This window comes from Bubalus bubalis, chromosome 8, assembly GCF_019923935.1.
Source record: "Bubalus bubalis isolate 160015118507 breed Murrah chromosome 8, NDDB_SH_1, whole genome shotgun sequence".
NCBI lineage: Eukaryota > Metazoa > Chordata > Mammalia > Artiodactyla > Bovidae > Bubalus > Bubalus bubalis.
The window spans coordinates 8,942,760-8,965,501 of record NC_059164.1 but is presented as its reverse complement, the minus strand read 5'-3'; the positions used below and the strand labels follow the sequence as shown (position 1 = coordinate 8,965,501).

At 39.4% G+C, this 22,742-nt stretch overlaps 1 protein-coding gene and 1 long non-coding RNA gene across 3 annotated transcripts; one reads left to right on the top strand and one right to left on the bottom strand.

The window, feature by feature from the left end:
* Positions 1-2,816: 2,816 nt before the first annotated feature.
* LOC123334636 lies at positions 2,817-6,619 on the bottom strand. The gene is made up of 3 exons (XR_006552619.2): positions 6,423-6,619; positions 3,913-3,978; positions 2,817-3,003 (listed from the first exon to the last, which is right to left on the bottom strand). It is a non-coding gene; the product is annotated as an uncharacterized LOC123334636 (long non-coding RNA).
* A 26-nt stretch (positions 6,620-6,645) lies between these two features.
* Positions 6,646-13,828, top strand: MTERF1 (mitochondrial transcription termination factor 1). 2 transcript variants are annotated; one of them, XM_006078356.4, is made up of 3 exons: positions 6,646-6,830; positions 7,203-7,264; positions 11,365-13,828. In XM_006078356.4, exons 2-3 carry the CDS (start codon positions 7,260-7,262, stop codon positions 12,551-12,553), a joined length of 1,194 nt encoding a protein of 397 aa, XP_006078418.1. In that variant the 5' UTR covers positions 6,646-6,830; positions 7,203-7,259; the 3' UTR covers positions 12,554-13,828. The 2 variants fall into 2 exon arrangements, with proteins under 2 accessions (XP_006078418.1, XP_006078419.1); XM_006078357.4 differs by having other exon boundaries at positions 6,646-6,834.
* The last annotated feature ends 8,914 nt before the right edge of the window (positions 13,829-22,742 follow it).

Sequence of the window (22,742 nt, the reverse complement as noted above, 5' to 3'; positions counted from 1 at the left end):
AGGTGGGTAACTTTACTGGTTTACTCAGCCTTAAGCTTTGTAGATTTTTCTTTGGTTTTCAGGCAATGTCAGGCAAGAGAATGGAGGAAGAGAGTTCTGGGTAGAGACCTGATGTTCCTCTGAAGGCCCTCAAGTGAGACTTGTAGGCAGCTGGCAATCTTTCTGGGAAGTTGATGTGGTGTGGGTGATCCATTTGTCCACTGAGCCCAGGAGTCTGTGGGTGCAGTTTCATTGGGTAGGGGGAGGGGGAACGGATGACCACTTACTTCCTCTCTGACCTCAGTCGGATTTTCTGAGATTCAAACATGAGTGGTCAACCAAAGGCTTGTGGTTTTGCTAGAAGTCCATTTGCATGAAAAACTAAGGACACTTCCTGGGCAGAGCTGGTCAGGCAGGTACTTTGGGCGTAGTAACAAAACAACAACAACAAAAACCCCAAACAAGAGCAAACAAACAACTTTATTTATAAAAGGGCAGAGGTGCTTCTGAATACATCACAGATACTACATTTGTACTTGACTTTCAACATATGTCCTGAGTGTCTAAGTACAACCTGTGGAAGGAGGGCTCCAGAGTCTGTCCTTTCCCTGCAACAAGCTTTCAAATGAAAAGGAGGCCAGGGAAGGAGAGATTCATTCAATCTTGCAAATTTGATCCCCACCCCAAGTAAGGTCACTTAAAAACACATATAAGGGGGGAAGGGTGGCTGGGTGCAATGATTTAGAGATTGGGATTGACATATATACACTACCATGTGTAAAATAGGTAGCTAATGGGAACCAGCTGTGTACCACAGGGAGTTCAGCTTGTGCTCTGTGATGTCATAGACGATAGGATAGGAGGAGTGCAGGGTAGGAGGGAGTTCCAAGAGGGAGGGGATATATGTATACATGTAGATGATTCATTTCATTGTACCACAGAAATTAGCACAACATTGTAAAGCAACTATCAGTTCAGTTCAGTCACTCAGTCGTGTCCGATTCTTTGAGACCCCATGGACTGCAGCATGCCGGGCTTCCCTGTCCACCACCAACTCTCAGAGCTTGCTCAAACTCGTGTCCATCAAGTTGGTGATGCCACTCAACCGTCTCATCCTCTATCGTCCCCTTCTCCTCCCGCCTTCAATCTTTCCCAGCATCAGGGTCTTTCCCAATGAGTCAGTTCTTTGCATCAGGTGGCCTAAGTATTGGAGTTTCAGCTTCAGCATCAGTCCTTCCAATGAATATTCAGGACTGATTTCCTTCAGGATTGACTGATTTGATCTCTTTGCAGTCCAAGGGACTCTCAAGAGTTTTTTCCCACACCACAGTTCAAAAACATCAATTTTTCAGCACCCAGCTTTCTTTATAGTTCAAATCTCACATCCATACATGACTACTGGAAAAGCCATAACTTTGACTAGACGGATCTTTGTTGGCAAAGTAACGTCTCTCCTTTTTTAAATATGCTGTCTAGATTGGTCATAACTTTCCTTCCAAGGAGTAAGCATCTTTTAATTTCATGGCTGCAGTCACCATCTGAAGTGATTTTGGAGCCCAAGAAAATAAACTTGACAGTTTTCACAGTTTCCCCATTTGTTTGCCATGAAGTAATGAGACCAGATACCATGATCTTAGTTTTCTGAATGTTGAGCTTTAAGCCAGCTTTTTCACTCTCCTCTTTCACTTTCATCAAGAGGTTCTTTAGTTTCTCTTTGCTTTCTGCCATAAGGGTGGTGTCATCTGCATATCTGAGGTTATTGATATTTCTCCCAGCAATTCTGATTCCAGCTTGTGCTTCATCCAGTCCAGCATTTCACATGATGTACTCTGCATATAAGTTAAATAAGCAGGGTGATAATATACAGCCTTGACGTACTCCTTTCTCTATTTGGAACCAGTCTGTTGTTCCATGTCCAGTTTTAACTGTTGTTTCTTGACCTGCATACAGGTTTCTCAGGAGGCAGGTAAGGTGGGCTGGTATTCCCATCTCTTGAAGAATTTTCCATCGTTTGTTGTGATCTACACAGTCAAAGTCTTTGGCATAATCAATAAAGAAGAAGTAGATATTTTTCTGGAACTCTCTTGCTTTTTTGGTGATCCAACAATGTTGGCAATTTGATCTCTGGTTCCTCTGCCTTTTGTAAATCCAGCTTGTACATCTGGAAGTTCACAGTTCATGTACTGTTGAAGCCTTGCTTGGAGAATTTTGAGCATTATTGTGCTAGCATGTGAGATGAGTGCAATTGTGTGGTAGGTTGAACATTCTTTGGCTATACCCCTATTTTAAAAAAGAAACACATATACGATCTTACATTGCCATGGTTGCAGAAAAGGAAGAGAACCGTAAAAAGAGATATATGACAATAATGACAATATAAATTTGACTTAAAAATTGAGTTACTTTAGCCTTTATAAAAATTCAGAAAGACGAAAACTTTAGAAGAGTTTCTAGGAAAAATTCTCTTCTACCATGCTACTACTTCACCTCATTCCCTTTCCTCTCTGTTCATCATTGCTTACTCCCTGCCACTGGTCTCCCACACACAGTTCCTAGTGATTCCAACACACTTTCTTTTCTTAATTACATCATTTTAGTAGAGCCTTCAGAGAAGGCAATGGCACCCCACTCCAGTACTCTTGCCTGGAAAATCCCATGGACGGAGGAGCCTGGTAGGCTGCAGTCCACCGGGTCGCTAAGAGTTGGACACGACTGAGTGACTTCACTTTCACTTTTCACTCTCATGCATTGGAGAAGGAAATGGCAACCCACTCCAGTGTTCTTGCCTGGAGAATCCCAGGGACGGGGGAGCCTGGTGGGCTGCCGTCTGTGGGGTCGCACAGAGTCGGACACGACTGAAGAGACTTAGCAGCAACAGCAGCAGCAGCAGTAGAGCCTTGGGTCACCTGTGGTCTTGGGAAAGCATGTAGATGAGCAGACATTCATGATGAGAATGAGACCTACCTTGTAAATAAAGTCCAGGGGGGCACGGCTTTGTCTTGATTTTCACCATATCCCCCCATTCTGAAAACAGGGTAAGGGGTATAGTGAATAATGAATAAAACACAAACAAGGTATTTAAAAATTCCATTCTAACGCAATGCCAATGGCAACCAAGTCATTTCTTCTACTGGAAGTAATGACAATATTTTGGGGATTTGAAAATTTTTTTAATCCTTAATGAGTAAACCTCTTTGCAAAAATATGAGAAGAAAAAAATGAATCAATAATACACCATTCTTATCCAACCATTATTATATTTTTCTTATTCAGAATTTTATAATATGCATTTAAGATATGAAATATGGAACTTATTTTCAGAAGAACTAATCGTCTATAAGACATCACTGAAAACAAACCATGGTGTTGCTTAAGTCTGAAATAATCTTTGATAATCTAAGTTCCTACAAGAGACATTACTTTGTCAACAAAGGTCCATCTAGTCAAGACTATGGTTTTTCCAGTAGTCATGTATGGATGTGAGAATTGAACTATAAAGAAAGCTGAACGCAGAAGAATTGATGCTTTTGAACTGTGGTGTTGGAGAAGACTCTTGAGAGCCCCTTGGGCTGCAAGGAGATCCAACCAGTCCATCATCCAGGAGGGGATCAGTCCTGAGTGTTCACTGGAAGGACTGATGTTGAAGCTGAAACTCCAATACTTTGGCCACATGACACAAAGAACTGACTCATTTGAAAAGACCCTGATGCTGGGAAAGATTGAAGGCAGGAGGAGAAGGGGTCAACAGAGGATGAGATGGTTGGATGGCATCACCGACTCAATGGACATGAGTTTGGGTAAACTCCAGGAGCTGGTGATGGACTGGGAGGCCTGGCGTGCTGTGCTTCATAGGGTCGCAAAGAGTCGGACACAACTGAGCGACTGAACTGAACTGAACAACAAAGCATGACGCATAGATCACAGAAGACTTACTGATGAAGCAGGTATAAGACATGCATTTTCTTGCTGGCTTCTACTCTGAGGGTTTCAGTGTTTCATCTGTAAAAGAAGAGGACAGTGGCTCCATAATCTCAAAGCTCTTCTTAAAGTCTGAAGTTTAACAATTCCTAAAGAAGATTTTATTGTTTTGCATTTGGATTGTAAGATAGGTTGAAGATATAATATTTATATACTTATGTACATAAATTTATGGGCTTCCCTGGTGGCTCAGTGGTAAAGAAACTGCCAGCAATGCAGGTGTCACAGCAGACACAGGTTCGATCCCTGGGTTGGGAAGATCCCCTGGAAGAGGGCATGGCAACCCACTCCAGTATGCTTGCCTGGAGAACCCCATGGACGGAGAAGCCTGGAGGGCTACAGTCCATGGAGTTGCAAAGAATCAGATATGACTGAAAAAACTTAGTACACACACATACATAAATTTATATACTTATATACAATAATAAATATTAACTGGGATACAGGAGTTCCTTCCATGCAGTAATAGATTTTAGAAAGTCACAAAAAGAGACCATTTATAATTTTTCAGAACAAAAAATTTTTTTTAACGTGGAGGAACTGCAGTAAATAGTTTTACTTAGCAGATAGACTGATTATTAACAAAGTTCCAAAAGTAAATCTTTATGCTTAAAAACCAATAAAACTGAATGTTAATTCAAGATAAGGTGATGACAACAAAACAGCTATAAGTCACCTAAGGGACAGAGTGAAGATAAAACATTAATTGGTTTATTGGTGCAGAAATGGGATGAAGAAAATTCTACCACTATGCTCCTACATAGAAGAGGGTAATGGTGTTGGAGAAGACTCCTGAGAGTCCCTTGGACTGCAGGGAGATCCAACCAGTCCATTCTGAAGGAGATCAGCCCTGGGTGTTCTTTGGAGGGAATGATGCTGAAGCTGAAACTCCAGTACTTTGGCCACCTCATGCAAAGAGTTGACTCATTGGAAAAGACTCTGATGCTGGGAGGGATTGGGGGCAGGAGGAAAAGGGGACGACAGAGGATGAGATGGCTGGATGGCATCACCGACTAGATGGACGCGAGTTTGAGTGAACTCCGGGAGTTGGTGATGGATAGGGAGGCCTGGCGTGCTGTGATTCATGGGGTCGCAAAGAGTCGGACACGACTGAGCAACTGAACTGAACTGAACTGAATGCAGGAAATTCTTCCTTGCAGTAGAATTTAGGATCAACAGTCTCCCCAACTCTCTGTTTTTCCAAGGACTTATCTTCTTCCTTCAGAAGAAAGTGGCAGTCTGATGATTATCTCATTAGCCTCTGTATAATCCCTCTTTTGGGGTTAATAGTGAGACTGACAGGACCACAAAGGTTTAAGGTGACACCTCCCCAGGGGCCAAAGTGCACTGGTTGCAGAAATTAACTTCCTGTTGAAACTTTTACTCATTAAAAATTTTTTATTATTTATTTTTTGGCCTCGCCTTGAGGGATCTTTGCTTCCAGATTAGGGATCAAATCTGTGACCCCTCCATTGGGAGAGTGAAGTCTTAACCACTGGACCACCAGGGAAATCCCCACACTTTAATTTAAATAGCCTAAATTCATTACAGTTTCAAAAGAACCATAAGTAATTTGCATTGCAAGCACTTGAAGCACTCTAGTATTGCTCCTGGGCCTGAAGGCTGACTGAATTAGTACTAGTGACCACTCTTCAGGATTTACCAAGTAGCTCATCAACGAAAATGGGGCTGGGGGGTGGCGTGGGGCAGGGTGGCTGTTCACATGTGTTTCCCTGTACTAAACGCTGAAGAAAAATTATGACCAACCTAGACAGCATATTAAAAAGCAGAGGCATTGTCAACAAAAGTCCATCTAGTCAAGGCTATGGTTTTTCCAGTAGCCATGTATGGATGTGACAGTTGGACTATAAAGAAATCTGAGCACCGAAGAATTGATGCTTTTGAACTGTGGTGTTGAAGAAGACTCTAGAGAGTCTTTTGGACTGCAAGGAGATCCAACCAGTCCTTCCTAAAGGAAATCAGCCCTGAATATTCATTGGAAGGACTGATGTTGAAGCTGAAGCTCCAATACTTTGGTCACCTGATGTGAAGAACTGACTCATTTGAACAGACCCTGATGCTGGGAAATGTTGAAGGCGGGAGGAGAAGGGGACGGCAGAGGATGAGATGGTTGGATGGCATCACCGACTCAAAGGACATGAGTTTGAGTAAACTCTGGGAGTTGGTGATGGACAGGGAGGCCTGGTGTGCTGCAGTCCATGTGGTCTCAGTATCGGACATGACTGAGCGACTGAACAGAACTGAAATGAAACGCTGAAGTGTTCATCTATATCATGTTAATCACATAAATAAGCGTAATCAACCTATCACGCTGCAAAATTCATGTATATAATGATTTTCCCATTGCATGTCGCTTTCTAGCAGCAAGTCAGAGCCTCTGTCTGGGTGGCTGGAAGGCTCCGACTCCCGTTCCGCCCCCTGAAATACTTCCAGAAGGCGCTCACCGCGGTCTCCTGCTGCCCCCTGCCGGGACCCAGCGTCAGGCTGTGAAAGGCTTCGCGCAGCCGCGAAGGAGAGGCGGGTCCAGGCGCGTGACGTCATCTCTGTGCGCGTCTCATCGCCGGAAGTTATTTCTGTCCACTTCCGCCCCTGTGTTTCTCGCGAGACTGCAGAGGTGCCAGGAAAGGCTTTTTCCCGTACCCTGTTTTATTCCGGGTTGAGGTTGGTGACTTGCTGCTGCTGTGCTTTTTCTTTTTAGAAGCGGGTCTGGGTGGCTGTGATGTGTAACTGAGTCCCATTCCCGCGCAGCCGCTGGCTCACTTTCCTTGTCGGAGGACAAGGGACGGAAGAACCCGCGAAATGGAACCCGTAGAAATACCTAGAGTTTTTGAGTTACAGAAACTCAAACTCGCGTAGGTTCGAACCTTGCTTCCACCAACTAAGTCAAGCTAGTAGGGGAGCTCGGCGCTTTTTCTCATTTTGTAATTTTAGGAATAATGCCTACCTTTTAAGTTGCCTACCTTTTAAGTAAGATAATGTGTGTGAAGCAGTTAGTTCTGGGTTTTGCAAATTATGCTCGTGATTCTGCTGCCTTTTCCCTTCATTCTCGGGCTTGTACTTAGCATTTTCTAATCAGTATCTCTGAGAGATGCTTAGTGTGCTGAAGATTATGCATTTTACGAAAACAGTATGCACAGTTAAATGAGATTGATCTCTTTTTTCCAATATTAACGGAGTCCTGACAACATTTTGTCCTCCTTCCTTTATTTTTTTTCCGTTTCTAGGGACAACTGTTTTCCCGCTTTTCTGGAGGAACGCAAAGTCCTTTTTCCTTAAGACAGATGAGGTGAGAAATGCATTTCTGTAAAGATCTTCAAACTTAGCTCGTTTTGTCAAAAGACTAACTGGAACGCAGTACCCTGTAACCAGAGATTACCCATTTCCATCAAAAGCCCCCTTGTCCGGGGAATTGTGGAGCAGAGGGGCACATAAACCCACTTTTATCCCTTAGACCTCACAAGTACAGAGGTTTTCCATGTATTTGTTAACTTTGACTTTTAGTGCTTGGAATAATGGCTTTGATAATTAAAACCGTCAGTTTGAGAGACAGATGGAAATAACTTAAAATATTAATTATTTTTGAAATTTATAGATTGAGTCAGTTGATACTACTTGCATTAGGCTGCTTAAATATTTATTCACCATACTAGGTGTAATAGACTATTTTGAAGGGAGATTGGGTGCTAAAAGTAAAATAACATTGATATTTATCAGGTTTAACTTTTTTTGTGTTGAGACCTGAAAAACAGCTTACCCTATTTTTATCCCTTCTCTGTGTATGTATGTCACTCTCCCCTTTTCATGTAAATGATATTATACTAGCCATGCTCTTAAGCAATTTGCCACTTAGAACGCCTAGGACATATTTTTATTGTGTTAGATCTGCCTCCTTTTAAAGAGTAGGCTGTGTAATGTTATATTGATGTGCGTTAGTCACTCAGTCTTGTGGGACTCTTTGTGACTTCATGTACTGTAGCCCACCAGGCTCCTCTCTTCATGGAATTCTCCAGGCAAGAATACTGGAGTGGGTAGCCATTCCCTTCTCCAGGGGATCTTCCCCACCCAGTGATTGAACCCAGGTCTCCTGCATTGCAGGCAGGTTTTTTACTGTCTGAGCCACCAGGGAAGCCTCATTATATTGATGTACCACTATTTATTAATCATTCTACTCTTGGTGGCCATTTGGGTTCCTTCTTTTTTTAACTCCCACAAACTATTATAATGCTCATCTTTTTTTTTTTTTTTTCCTGTGAAGTAACAAATGTGCATTCTTGTCTTTCATTTCCTTTGGATGATCTTCAAGAAGTAGAAATGCTGGGTTGAAAGATACAATAGACAGTACCAAGTTCCCTTCCAACAGTGATATTTAGAATTCTTATTTTTTCCTGTGTTTACCAGTTGTTAATGTTAGTTACCATCGTTTTTAGGTTTAGCTGATCCTGCTCATACTATTGATATTGGGGGGGGTGTCCAATTTTTTCATGTATAATATTGTAATCAAAACCAAATTTTTGTGGCCCGTTCAGTTTTTTCCTGTTTAAATAGAATACTTAATTTTAGGCTCCTTAGTAATTAATTACTATAAAACAAATGATTCACTTCACCTTGAAGTAATTGTTAAGTTGAAGAGTTGTGGGAAAATACTGTTTGAATGGAATCTTGTACTATGGATAGATTTAGGAGGATGAGCCTTTCTGAAAGACAGAGTGGGTTTAAAAAGGCAGGAAGACAAGAATGGTCAAGGATGTCTAGGACCAGAGACTTAATAGGCAATGGTGTTTCATTGTGAGATTGCAGAATAGAGGAGATAGCTAGAAAGGTCAGTCTGAAGATTTTACCTTCAGGGGAGAGCTACAGAGGTGTCTTAATCAGGGAGTGAGGGACATGACCACATCTTTGTTTCATAAGTGTTCTGTGGGGGGCACTTTTGAGTGACTGATGTTAGAGAAACGAGTTAAGTGACTGATAGTCTGAGAGAATTTGCGAAGAGTCGAGAGATTGGATTTCAGAGATACTGAAGAAGCAGAGTCTACATGAATGAATGACTGTGGGTTCGAGGATGAGAAAAAAAAGCAAAGCTTACTTTCACATTTTTTATTATGAGTAATTATTAGGAGAGTAATGGTGATTTCATTAATTAGAGGAGGGCTTGTTTGGGGGCTGGGAAAGATGCTCAGCTTGGTTTTGGACTTGTTTATTTGTGTGAAAGGTATGTCCATGGAGAATGAATTATACACAAAGACAAGTCCACCTATAGTACATCCAGAAGTCTTAATTTCTTAGTCTTTTGTTAAGATATTTGGCATATATTTTTACTTTGAATTTGTCATCAACAGAATTTCTTTTGAACTTACTGTGACTCATTCAGCTCTGTTTCTCAAGAGTAGAGTGTGGTCTAAAGCAGTAGTCTTAGACATTTTTGATCATATACAATCTTAATTTTAAAAAAGGCCTATAAATATACCTCCAATATATGTATATTTATTTACTAGTTATATACATGTCTTATGGTACTATTGTTAATATATTGTATAATTATGAAACATGTAAAAAGTAGAAACTTTAAAAGGCCAAGACAAATATAAATTGGAGCTTTACTGTGTTCTTCCTGATCCCACTGGATCATCTCACACCCACTCTTTGGAAAGCCCTGGTTGCATCTAGAGCTGTCAGTGTTCTGTCCCTTTATCCAGTAGAGGTCACCCTGAGCATCTGGAACAGAACAGGGTTTTGAGCTGGGCAAGGTAAAGCCTCATTCTTTAATTAGGAGGGTCTTATTTTTAAGTTTCTGTCTTCATGTATTTTTGGAAGATTATGTAGTTACAGAGTATATGTTATTATGAAACATGAAGAATAATGAACTCAGGGTATAGGGCAATCTAAAACACGCTTTTGCTATTTCCTGTTTACTTTGTGAGTGACCTGCATTTTGTTCGAATGTTACCTGAGTCCGTAGTTTTGGAATCTTTTCCTAATTCTTTGAGGATTAATGGATTATCTGAGTTATAAGAATGTTCCCTGCCAGTAGGCATAATCCAAGTTCTTGTTAAATTGGAGTATTTAAAAGGACAGGCACAGAGGAGCTTTTCTTATAAGGATCTTGAAAGCAGCATCTCAAGCCCAGAGATAGTAGTGGTGAGTTGGAACATCTATCTCTATTCTTTGTTTTATGCTTAGTTAGGAGAGAGGAAGAGAAAAAACCCTCTTTTAAGTAATAAGAGCCCATTGTAAGTAATTAGAAATTAAGAGCAGTTTGTCACAGCTATATAGTCTGAAAAGGAGAAAGTACTGGTGAAGTATTATGTACAGCACTTTACAAAAAAGTGTTATGACCGTAAGCAACTTAGGAGTGTAAATCATTTGACAATTTGGATAGCAAGACAGAAACTTTTCTGTTAAATATTTCCTATAAACAGAGATATTCATTTTAGTAGGGGCCTATGATTATCATCATGTATAAGTTCATACATTTTATCCCCCATTTCTAAATGATCAGGAAAATGAGTTGTCAAGGTTTTAATCTTTTGATCAAAGTTATGTGTATTATGAAGCAGATGCAGAGAGCCCTGAGTTAGTCTTTTGTAAAATGGTGGTAAGAAGGAGAATGGCAAAAGTAAGTTTTTAAATGTGTACATCTCATTTCTCTGTATAATTCCACATGTAGTGGACTCGGTATGAAATATCCCAGCTGGGTCATAATGAAGTGAAAATTGGTTTGGAGTTGTTGGGTTCACCCAACAATCATGGTAAATTGAGTGACGTAGAGATTGGGATCAGGGCTGTTGACCAGAGATCCATGTAAGATAAGAATTAAGGATGGGTTTAAAGAATACTGTAAACCTAGAAAAAGGTGTTTAGGGCGGAAATAACATAGTATAAAGTGTTGGTTTTCAGGGCTAGATTTAGAGTTTGATAACCAAAAAGTGAGAACAAGAGGCAAAGAAGGCTGGTATCTGTGGGCAGATGCAAGGCCAAAAATCTGGGAAGTTAGAAGACAAGGCAAAATTGAAAGCGTCAGTTAGTAAAAATAAGTCAAAGCTTTGGAAAGCAGTTAGATAAAGCAGAGATGGAAAGGGGCAATCAGTTTTGGGTAGCCAACACAGGCAGGACCAAACAGCAAGTAAAGGCAAGAATAATTCTGGGGCAGTGTTGTTGCTGTGTGCTGCTTTTATTTATGTTAAGAATAGAAGTGGCCCCTGGCCCACAGATAATTGGAATGGTGAGCCAGGGAGTGGGAGTGTGGTGATGAGATTGTTATCACACAACCAGGAGAGCTGGATCTCTAGTATTTTCTTAAAGAAATGACCACACTACAGGATCATGATATAATCTGTTAGCTGTTTAACATGTTTGTTTGTGTAATACTGTATATGTTGTTTTATACAGCTTTCCAAAAGGTTTGGGCCACCTGACCATTATGGTGCCAAGAAAACTCTTGTATGTGAGAAGTAACTATCTCTTTGGTTCAAGATGTTGGATGATCCGATTTTCAACAGAAATCCTCTTTAAATCAGTTTCATTTAGGCTTTTCAGTAAGAAATGTGATAATGCAGACAGTGAACCTTTGGAAAATGAAGAACTGCTGAATAACTTACTTACCATGGGAGTAGATGTTGACATGGCAAGGAAGCGACAGCCTGGAGTTTTTAACAGGACAGATACTAATGAGCAGGACCTGCAGACATTCCTTCTGTCTAAAGGAGCCAGCAAAGAAGTGATTGCTAGCATCATATCAAGATACCCACGAGCCATGACTCGCACGCCTGAAAGTCTTTCAAATCGATGGAATCTGTGGAGAAGAATTGTGACATCAGACCTTGAAATTATAAATATTTTGGAACGTTCTCCTGAATCTTTTTTTCGGTCCAGTGACAACCTAAACTTAGAGAATAACATAAAGTTCCTCTACTCAGTTGGATTGACCCATAAATACCTTTGTCGATTGTTGACCAATGCCCCGCGTACCTTCTCCAATAGTCTTAATCTGAATAAACAGATGGTTGAATTTTTGCAAGAAGTCTGTTTGTCGTTGGGTCACAATGGTCCCACAGATTTTGTCAGGAAGATAATTTTCAAAAACCCTTTCATCTTAATTCAGAGCACCAAACGGATAAAAGCTAATATTGAATTTTTACAGTCCACGTTCTGCTTGACCAACGAGGAACTGCTTAGTCTGATATGTGGTCCAGGAGCTAAAATCCTAGACCTTTCCAGTGACTGTATGAGAAGAAGCTACAGAAATATCAAAGAAAAACTCTTTTCTCTTGGGTGTACTGCAAAAGAGATACGGAAGTTTGTTTTAAGCTATCCAGATGTGATCTTCTTGGGAGAGAAAAAGTTTAATGATAAAATAGACTGCCTCATAGAAGAAAAAGTTAATATTTCACAAATAATTGAACATCCTCGGATTTTGGATTCAAGCATAAGTACTTTAAAAAGTCGAATCAAAGAATTGGTAAACGTTGGCTATGACTTGAGTACATCAAACATCAGCCTTCTGTCTTGGAGTCAAAAAAGATATAATGCTAAATTGAAAAAGTTATATATTGAGCAGAACATTGTTCTGGAGAATTAAGCAAAAGTCAGTCTTCTAATGTAGTGATATTCATTTTGAATTTGGACCTTTAAAAAAGGAGAGATTTGTATTTTTAACCACATATACAAATGTTAAGTGCCTTTGGATATTTTATTTTAAAGGTTCATAAAAACTCACTGTCAGTATATCCAGGTATATAGTCTTCCCAGCTACCTCTTCTGTAGTTTGAATTATTAATAGTACCACATCCAATTTTATGATATAGGCTGTGGCTATTGTAATTAATGGTCATTGCTGAGTGCTATGGCAGAACAATGTGTAGAAAGAAAATGCAAAATAAGTTTTTTTGGCTTCTCTTCCTGTTTAAAAATTGAGAGATTGATTTAGATAGTTCTATTTCTTATCATGGTTTTGAATAGCAACCTATTTCTCCTGTTATTCTATGTATCTAATTATAGTTCATCTTCAGAATACGGTGTCAGTAGAAATAAGACAACACAGAGGAGGAATTCTTCACCCAAATTCTACATACTCTATTTAAATCGTTAGTATGCCTCATGGCTCCTCCAGTTTAGGCTAAATTTACTGTGGCTGTATCCTGATTTCTTTGAAGATAAGGGCAACTGTGACAGGCAGAATAATAGTTAACCCAAAGATTTCAATGTCTTAATTCCCAGAACCTGTGGATATGTTTTGTTACATTACAAAAGGACTTTGCAGATATGATTTAAGAACCTTAATTTGAGGTCCTGGGTTGGGGAGGTTATCCTGGATTATCTGATTGGACCCAGTCTAATCACAAGGGTCTTTAAAAGTGAAGAGGGAGGTAAAAGGAGAGGTCAGAGTGATGTGATGGAAGAAGGACTTGACCCACTTTTACTGGCTTTGAAGGAGGAACCAAGGAGTGCAGGTGGCCTCTAGACAATGGACAAGGCATGGAAGCATTCTCCCCAGTGGCTCAGAAAGGGAGGCAGCTGTGTCAGGACTTTGAGTTTAGCCCAGTGAGACCCTTGTCAAACTTCAGACCTGCAGAACCGGAAGATAATAAACCTGCGTTATTTTAAGCCACTGAGTTTGTGATAATTTGTTACACCAACAAACAGACTAACAGTTAAGTAGATAATTTGGTAATTTAGGTGAAGAAGTATACCTTTAGTATCATATCTGTATTTCTTCTGTTATACTTTTTTCATCCACTTAACCTTTCTGGAATGGCTAGTAAGTTACTGTTTGTAAATTCCTGTAAATATACAGATAAAAAGCTAAATGTAAGTCTAAATAAAGGAATATTTTTGCTTAATGAATGTACAGAAATGGTTTTTGTTTATTTGTAATTTGCTGGTGTTTCTACTAATATAAATAAAGAGCTAAAAGTTTCTAGAGGCATTAATTTCAAAAATGACATGTATCTGTATCTTGAAACATACACAGTCTAACTCTGCATAAAGTGAAAGAGACTGTAATTACTTTCAGTTGTTTTGCAGAGGCATTTGTTTTCTAGATACGGATTTTAACTTAAGTAACAAATGATGCTTAACCTTTGAAGCATTTTTTTCTTTTATTGAAATATAGTTGTTTTACAGTATTAAGTTTCATGATCACGGAATAATGATTCAATATTATTTTTTTTCAGATTATACTCCATTATAGATACATATAATACACACACACACACCAAGATAATGGGTATAATTCCCTGTGTTAAGCCTTATTTTTTATCATTGATACCTCAAAAAATTTTATTCCCACCAGTGATAGTAACAAAATGCCCTTGTTTTTTCAAGGCCATTTGTATGTAAATGATACTCAACTATTTCCAATAAACTATTTGATGGCAAACATGGCATAATTTAGAAAGCATGGACTTTAGAGACATTTCTTTAGAGAAATATATCTGGGCACTGTTCCTGATTAGCTCTGTAACTTTGTGTAAATATTTTAATTTTACTGAACCTATTTTCTCATCTATAAGATGAGAAATGGACTTCCCAGAGTTAAGAATCAGGTGATACAGGGTCTCTAAGGTTTCTTGCACACAATAACTGTTCAGTGGTAGCCAGAATTAATAGTTACAGTAGCATTTTAAAGACATCATTCCCATATTATACAATTCAAAGTATGCAGCTTTTAAAAATATTCATTGTGCTGTGCAATAATCACTGCAGTCTAACTTTAAAATGTGTTCATGCCCTTTAAAAGGAAATCCTGTACACATTAGCACTCAGTCCCCATTATCCCCCTCCTGCTTTCCTAGCCCTGTTTAGTCGCTCAGTCGTGCCCAGCTCATTTGTGACCCCATGGACTGAAGCCCGCCAGGCTCCTGTGTCCATGGGATTTCCTAGGCAAGAATACTGGAGTGGGTTGCCATTTTCTTCCCAGCCCTAAGCAACCACTGATCTTTCTACAAATTGGCCTACTCTGAACATTTCATATACATGGAATCATACAATATGTGGCCTTTGGTGACTGGCTTCTTTCACTTAACAATGTTTCTAAGGTTCATTCTTATGCTATGTATCAGTATTTCATTCTTCTGTGTTGGCAAATAATCTATTGTATAGATACAGCAGTAGGATTGGGAGTAAATTTTATGGTTTAAGTCCTGGGATGGGGAGGTTATCCCAGATTATCTGGGTGGGCTCAGTGTAATCAAAGGGGGTCCTTAAAAGTGGAAGAGGGAGGGGAAAGAAGAGGTCAGAGTGATGTGATGAAAGGACTTGATGGATTTTTACTGCCTTTGAAGGAAGAAGGGGGTATAAACCCCCTTAAGTCCCTGTTTTCTGACTTGTTTAGGAATTCTTTATGAGATACTGGTTTGAAGTCTCTAACAGGTTTATAAGAAACTTGAGGGAGGTGGGCAGAGGAAATAAAAGTTTATTGGCATCAGCTCGTCATGAGGATTACACCTGGACTTTTGAGAGATGATACGGCAATGACAGTTGCCAGTGGCCAAAGAGGGTGTGGGATACACAGAAGTAAAATACAGTACCTATTTGGGGGTTGGGAGAGGGACAACTTCCTTGTATTCTTTGTAGAAACAAATGAGCAATGCCTGTCAGGCATTATATAAATAAGTATTTTATATAAGATTAAGGTTATATAAGTACACATATATAAATATATGTATAATTATATAATACACATATACATGCACATATAATATTTTTTGAAGTATAGTTGATGTATGATGTTTCTGTTGTACAACGAAGTGATTAAGAATATATACCTTTTCACATTCTTTTCCATTGTAGTTTATTACAAGATACTGAATATAGTTTCCTGTGCTATACATTTGGATCTTGTTTTTTTTTAATTTTATTTTATTTTTAAATTTTACATAATTGTGTTAGTTTTGCCAGATATCAAAATGAATCCACCACAGGTATACATGTGTTCCCCATCCTGTTTATCTATTTTTATATAGTAGTTTGAAACATGTCCTATCTTAAGGTTTGAGTCTGAGGAAGAGTCAATTCTTGTAAATAAAAAAAAGTGAATTACAAGCATATCTTAGAGGTTATTGTGGAGTCAGTCCTGGATCACTGCAGTGAAGTGAATATTGCAGTCAGGTGTGTCACATGGAATTTCTTGGTTTCCCAGTACATATGAAAGTTATGTTTATACTATAGTCTATTAAGTGTGCAGTAGCATGCTGTCTTAAAAAAACAATATATACCTTAATTCAAAATGCTTAATTGCTAAAAAGTGCTAACCATCATCTGAGACTACAGCAAGTCGATCTTTTTGCTGGTGGAGACTTTTTTTTTTTAAAGGTTTTTTTGATATGGTCCATTGTTGAAATCTGGGCTTCCTTGGTGGCTCAGCTGGTAAAGAATCTGCCTGCAATGCAGGTAATGGACTTGGGTCAGTCCCTGGGTTGGGAAGATCCCTTGGAGAAGGGAATGGCTATCCACTCCAGTATTCTGGCCTGGGGTTGAAAGCCACTCCAACAGAGTGGCTTTCACTATTGTAAAATCTTAAATTTGTGCAGTATTGTTTCTGTCTTATGTTCTGGTTTTTTGGCCACGAGGCATGTGGGATATTAGCTTCCCAACCAGGGATCAAACCCACACCCCCTGCCTTGGAAGGCAAGGTCTTAACCACTGGACCTCCAGGGGAGTCCCAGAGGATCTTACCTGGATGTTGATGGCTGCTGACGATCAGAGTGGTGATTGCTGAAGGTTGGGGTGACTGGAATTTTTAAAAAATAAGACAACAAACATGGAGTTCGGTACATGAATTGACTTTTCATTTCATGATTTCTTTGTTGCATGTAATGCTGTTTGACAGTATTTTACCCACAGTCAAAGTTCTTTCAAAATTTAAGTCAGTCTGCTGCTTTAAGTAATAGACTAAATTCTGTTTATTTAATAGACTAAATTCTTTGTTGTCATTTTAACAGCCTTCACAGCATCTTCACAAGAATAGTTTCCATCTCAAGTAGCCACTTTCTTTATACATCCATAAGAAGCCACTTCTCATCCATTAAAGTTTTATGAGATTGCAGCAGTTTAGACATATCTTCAGGCTCAACTTCAAATCCTAGTTGTCTATCTATTTCCACCACATCTGCAGTTCCTTCCTCCACTGACGTCTTGAAGCCCTTAAAGTCATCCATGAGGGTTGGAGTCAGTCTTTTCCAAACTGCTGTTACTGTTGATATTTTGACCTCTTCCTGTGAATCAAAAAGTTTCTTCTTTTTCAATTTAATTTTTTTTTATTTTTTATGAAGAGCCTTAATGTCATCTATTAATACAATGGTGAATCTTTAATATTCTGTAATAAACCATAATGGAAAAGAATATTAAAAAGAATATATATATTCAGCTGTACTACACTTAAAAGTAATGGTGAATCTTTTCCAGAAAGTTTTTGCTTTACTTTGCTGAGATGTATCAGAATCAGATATATTAGAATGAATCGCTATGTATGGTGGCTTGATCCATGGCCTGCAGAATGGATGTTGTGATAAGCAAGCAAGAAAATAACATTAATTGCCTGTGCATCTCCTTGAGAGCTCTTGGGAGACCAAATGCAATGTCAGTGAGCAGTAATATTTTGAAAAGAATCTTTTTTCCTGAGCAGTAGATATCAACAGTGGACTTAAAATATTCAGTAAACCATGTTGTAAACAGATGCGCTGTCAAGCTTTGTTGTTCCATTTATGAGAGCACAGGCAGGGTCAGTTCAGTTCAGTTCAGTCGCTCAGTCGTGTCTGACTCTTTGTGACCCCATGAATCGCAGCACGCCAGGCCTCCCTGTCCATCACCAACTCCTGGAGTTCACCGAGACTCACATCCATCGAGTCAGTGATGCCATCCAGCCATCTCATCCTCTGTCGTCCCCTTCTCCTCCCGCCCCCAATCCCTCCCAGCATCAGAGTCTTTTCCAATGAGTCAACTCTTCACATAAGGTGGCCAAAGTACTGGAGTTTCAGCTTTAGCATCATTCCTTCCAAAGAACACCCAGGGCTGATCTCCTTCAGAATGGACTGGTTAGATCTCCTTGCAGTCCAAGAGACTCTCAAGAGTCTTCTCCAACACCACAGTTCAAAAGCATCAATTCTTTGGTGCTCAGCCTTCTTCACAGTCCAACTCTCACATCCACACATGACCACAGGAAAAACCATAGCCTTGACTAGACGGACCTTTGTTGGCAAAGTAATGTCTCTGCTTTTGAATATGCTATCTAGGTTGGTCATAACTTTCCTTCCAAGGAGTAAGCGTCTTTTAATTTCATGGCTGCAGTCACCATCTGCAGTGATTTTGGAGCCCCCCAAAATAAAGTCTGACACTGTTTCCACTGTTTCCCCATCTATTTCCCATGAAGTGATGGGACCAGATGCCATGATCTTCGTTTTCTGAATGTTGAGCTTTAAGCCAACTTTTTCACTCTCCACTTTCACTTTCATCAAGAGGCTTTTGAGTTCCTCTTCACTTTCTGCCATAAGGTTGGTGTCATCTGCATATCTGAGGTTATTGATATTTCTTCCGGCAGTCTTGATTCCAGCTTGTGTTTCTTCCAGTCCAGTGTTTCTCATGATGTACTCTGCATATAAGTTAAATAAGCAGGGTGACAATATACAGCCTTGACGTACTCCTTTTCCTATTTGGAACCAGTCAGGGTAGATGGAGCATAATCCGGAAGAGCCGTAGGATCTTTGGAATGAGAAATGAGTTTCAACTTCAAGTCTACCTGCATGATTCCCTAAACAAGAGAGTCAGCCTGTCCTTTGAAGCTTTGGAGCCAGGCACTGACTTCTCTCCAGCTATGCAAGTCCTAGAATGCATTTCTTCCAATAGAAGGCTGTTCCATCCACATTGAAAATCTGTTGTTTAGTGCAGTCACCTTCATTAATTATCTCAGCTAGATCTGAGTAACTTGCTGCAATTTCTACATCAGTTCTTGCTGCTTCACCTTGCACTTTTATAAAGACAGCATTTTTTTCCCTTAAACCTCGTGAGCCAACTCCTGCTAACTTCCAACTTTTCTTCTGCAGCTTCCTCACCTCTCGCAGCCTTTCTGAGTTAGAACTGAGAGTTATGGTCTTGCTCTGAACCAGGCTTTGTCCTAAAGGAATGTAGTGGCTGGTATGCTCTATCCAGACCATTAAAACTTTCTTCATATCAGCAATAAGGCTGTGTCACTTTCTTGTCCATTGTGTATTCACTGGAGGATCACATTTAATTGCTTTCAAGAATGTTTCCTTTGCATTCACAGCTTAGCTGTTGGTGCAAGAGGCCTAGCATTCAGTCTGTCTTGTGTCTTCCTCTCTAAGCTTTGGATTTAAAGTGAGAGGTTAATCTTCCTTACATTTGAACACTTAGAGGCCATTGTAGTATTGTTAATTGGCCTAATTTCAATATTGTGTCTCAGGAAATGAGACTCAACGAGACGGAAAGAGAAGGGGAGTCAGCTGGTCAATGGAGTAGTCAGAACATAAACAATATTTATCAGTTAAGTTCACCACCTAATATGGGCATGATTCATGGCACCACAAAACAATTACAATAGAGCATCAAAGATTACTGTGACAACTTAGAGGAGTGAGACGGGTTAGGAGGAGGGAGGGAGGTTCAAGAGGGAGAGGACATAAGTATGCCTATGGCTGATTCATGTTGATGGACCCAAGTTAGGGGCATTCTTTCCTTTTTGCATTCTTGCAGATGGGGAATACTGATTGTCATTACACTCTGAGCATCAGCTGAAGTGTCTATGGCAGAAGTATGCACTTGGGTCTTCATTATTCCCCAGAACATGGGAATGTGTCTTTACAGACTTGCTCAGCTTCTTCAGAATAACTTTTTCTCCTGACCAAAGCCATATCTGACTGCATTTCATGTAAGCATGATACACTTGACTAAAGCTTGTTAATTTAGCTAAAATGTGATAATGTATGCACAGAATTAAAGTTTAGCTGAGTGTATACATTAAAATAATTAGAAGTTCTATAGATTATATATTTGATAACTAAAAATAATTACTGTTAAAAAACTAAAACTAAGGCCTAGTCATCCTGAGTGTACTTGTGCACAGAAGTTCATCAACTGCAGGGGGAACTGTAGACAGCAATTTGGCTTATACAGTTTTCTAACATCAGCTGTAAGTCTGGCTTGATAATTCAAGCTAAATAAAGAATCCTTTAAAAACCAAGAAAGTTAGCAGGGGATCATTTCATTTGTAGATTCTGTCAGCCTCAAGCTGGAAGAAATAAACTGATACTCTCGTATACAGTTTTTCCCCCTGATAGTTTAATGTTTGCTTAAAAGAATACAAAAGCTATATTGCTTGAATGATTACTCTTTCCTTTTAAGCAAATGTTACTGTTCAGTTGTTTCAGGCGGTTCCAAAATGATATGATTAGGGCACTTTTTGCATTTTAACCTGAGTTTATAGTTCTCTTCTTGTTTGTTACACAGTCTCAACTCTTAGTATTATGCAGCGATGTCTTTGAACTTTTTCAGTTGTACTGCCAGATCCTCTGTTCTTGTTTAATTTTCATCTTTGAACTTAGGGGGTGTTTATTATATGTCTGTATAAAAAACCTCACATAAGATAGTGTGGTCTCCACATGATTGCAGTTGATATGGTTAGTTAGCTTTCATTCTTTTGGAACTTGAGGATTTTTTTGTTTGTTTGCTTATTTGTTTTTAGTAAAGATTTTAATGATTCCATCTGAAGTGAGAAAATCAGATTTTGTTGTAAGACTGTTATATAACAGACACATTATTAACCACCCTTGGTTTCTGTGTTGTTGAGAAGACCCTGCATATGCAAGTGTGTGTGCTCCTGGGTCTCCCAAGCTGTTCTGATGACTTCACTGATAACTCTCATTGGCTGAACAGTTCTAGTTTTGAGGATCAGTGTGTAAAAGAGAATGGTAGGATTGGAAATAAAAGTAAAATACCTTTATATAAAGCACCATATGTACAGTGCATGCCCTACATTTTTATGGTAGCTACGAAAGAGGTTGAAATCTCTGCAGTTAAATGCTGTCTTTCATGTCTTTACTGTTTGCATCACACCTTCATGAAGTTGAATTCTGGTCCACACTCTACCTGGCATCTGGAAACTCGACAACAAACTCTAGAACAGAATGGTCATCATACAGGGAAGGGTGCTTTTTCTCTTCCTGCCTCTGCAGCTGGTTAGTACCTATTTAGATAAGCTTTGCTTTGTACTCTGCAACTTTCTTCCCTAGAGTCAGTGAACAGAGGAGTCGCTTGCATAATGGCTTGACCAACTAGATCCCTCAGAAATATAAGTTCACCCCTTCTCCTTTCTTTTCCCAGTCAGACTAATACTTATATATTTACCACAGTCAAAGTCTTTGCCAAAATTGAGGCCCTTGGTAGCCTAGAAGAGTGCAGTAGTGGCTTTGATAGTTCATTGGTTTGTTTGTAAAAATAACATTTTTTCCTGATTGCATACTAATAATACAATTACACAATGTTGGACAATACAGGAAAACACAGAGTGCCTATAATCCTCATATTCCAGAAATAGCACTTGATAATATTTTGGTATATAACTTTCTAGTCTTTTCTTTCTTATGCATATGCATTATTATGTGTGAAAAATAATCTCTTTTCTATAAAATGAATAACTTAACACATATTTGCTGAATACTAATTATGTACTGTTGTGTTTGACACTGGATTATTGTAACTTTTAACATTTTTATAAATGTACTATGTGCATTCTCCCTAATCACACACCATTTATAATCTGTTTTTAGATAAATTTGAGCCTTGACCACCCAGCTCCACTGTGGTTAAGGGACTATGCCATTTGAGAGCAATAGGGAAGAGAACTGGGACTTCCCTTTTGGCTCAGTGGTAAAGCATCTACCTGCTGATGCAGGAGACATGAGTTCAGTCCCTGGGTTGGGAAGATCCCCTACAGAGGGAAATGGCAACCCATTGCGGTATTTTTGCCTGGGAAATCCCCTGGACAGATGGGCCTGGTGGGCTACAGTCCATGGGGTCGTGAAGAGTCGGACACGACTTAGTGACTAAAACAACAACAAAACAACAAGGGAAGAGAACTGGCTTCCAAGGAGGCCTGGTCTGAGTTTGTCAGGTCACCATGTGATATTATGTTCAGAGCTTGGTGAAGGAATCCTTTATTGTTTCCACTCAGTATGACAGAAGTTCCTGGAAAGGTCATCAAAGGACTGATAGGAAAGCAAGAGGAGTACTTGGAGAGGTATTATTTGAGAATCATCTTCAAATCATATGTTAAATTAATATTCTGATAAAATAATGATTAGATCTCATGGCCAATATTGAACTATTTAGATATAAAAGACATTAAATACTTCTAGATCATATATTTGAATCTAATTTTCCCAAAGATGATTCAGAATTGAAGCTTCTGGTATCAATTACCTTTAATTTTGACATATTTTTCTCTAGAAGGCTTCCCAGGTATCACAGTTGTAAAGAATGAGCCTGTCAATGCAAGAGACGCAAGAGATGAAGGTTTGATCTATGGATCTGGAATATCCCCTGGAGGAGGAAATGGCAACCCACTCCAGTATTCTTTCCTGGAAAATCCCATGGACAGAGGAGCCTGGTGGGCTACAGTCTGTGGGGTCTGTAGAGTCAGACACAACTGAGCAACTAAGCATGCACATTCTTCTCTAGGCAATGCTTGGACCCATTTTTTAAACCTCTAACCTTTTCACCTTTAACCAACCCCTACCTACTCTGAGATATCGGAGAAG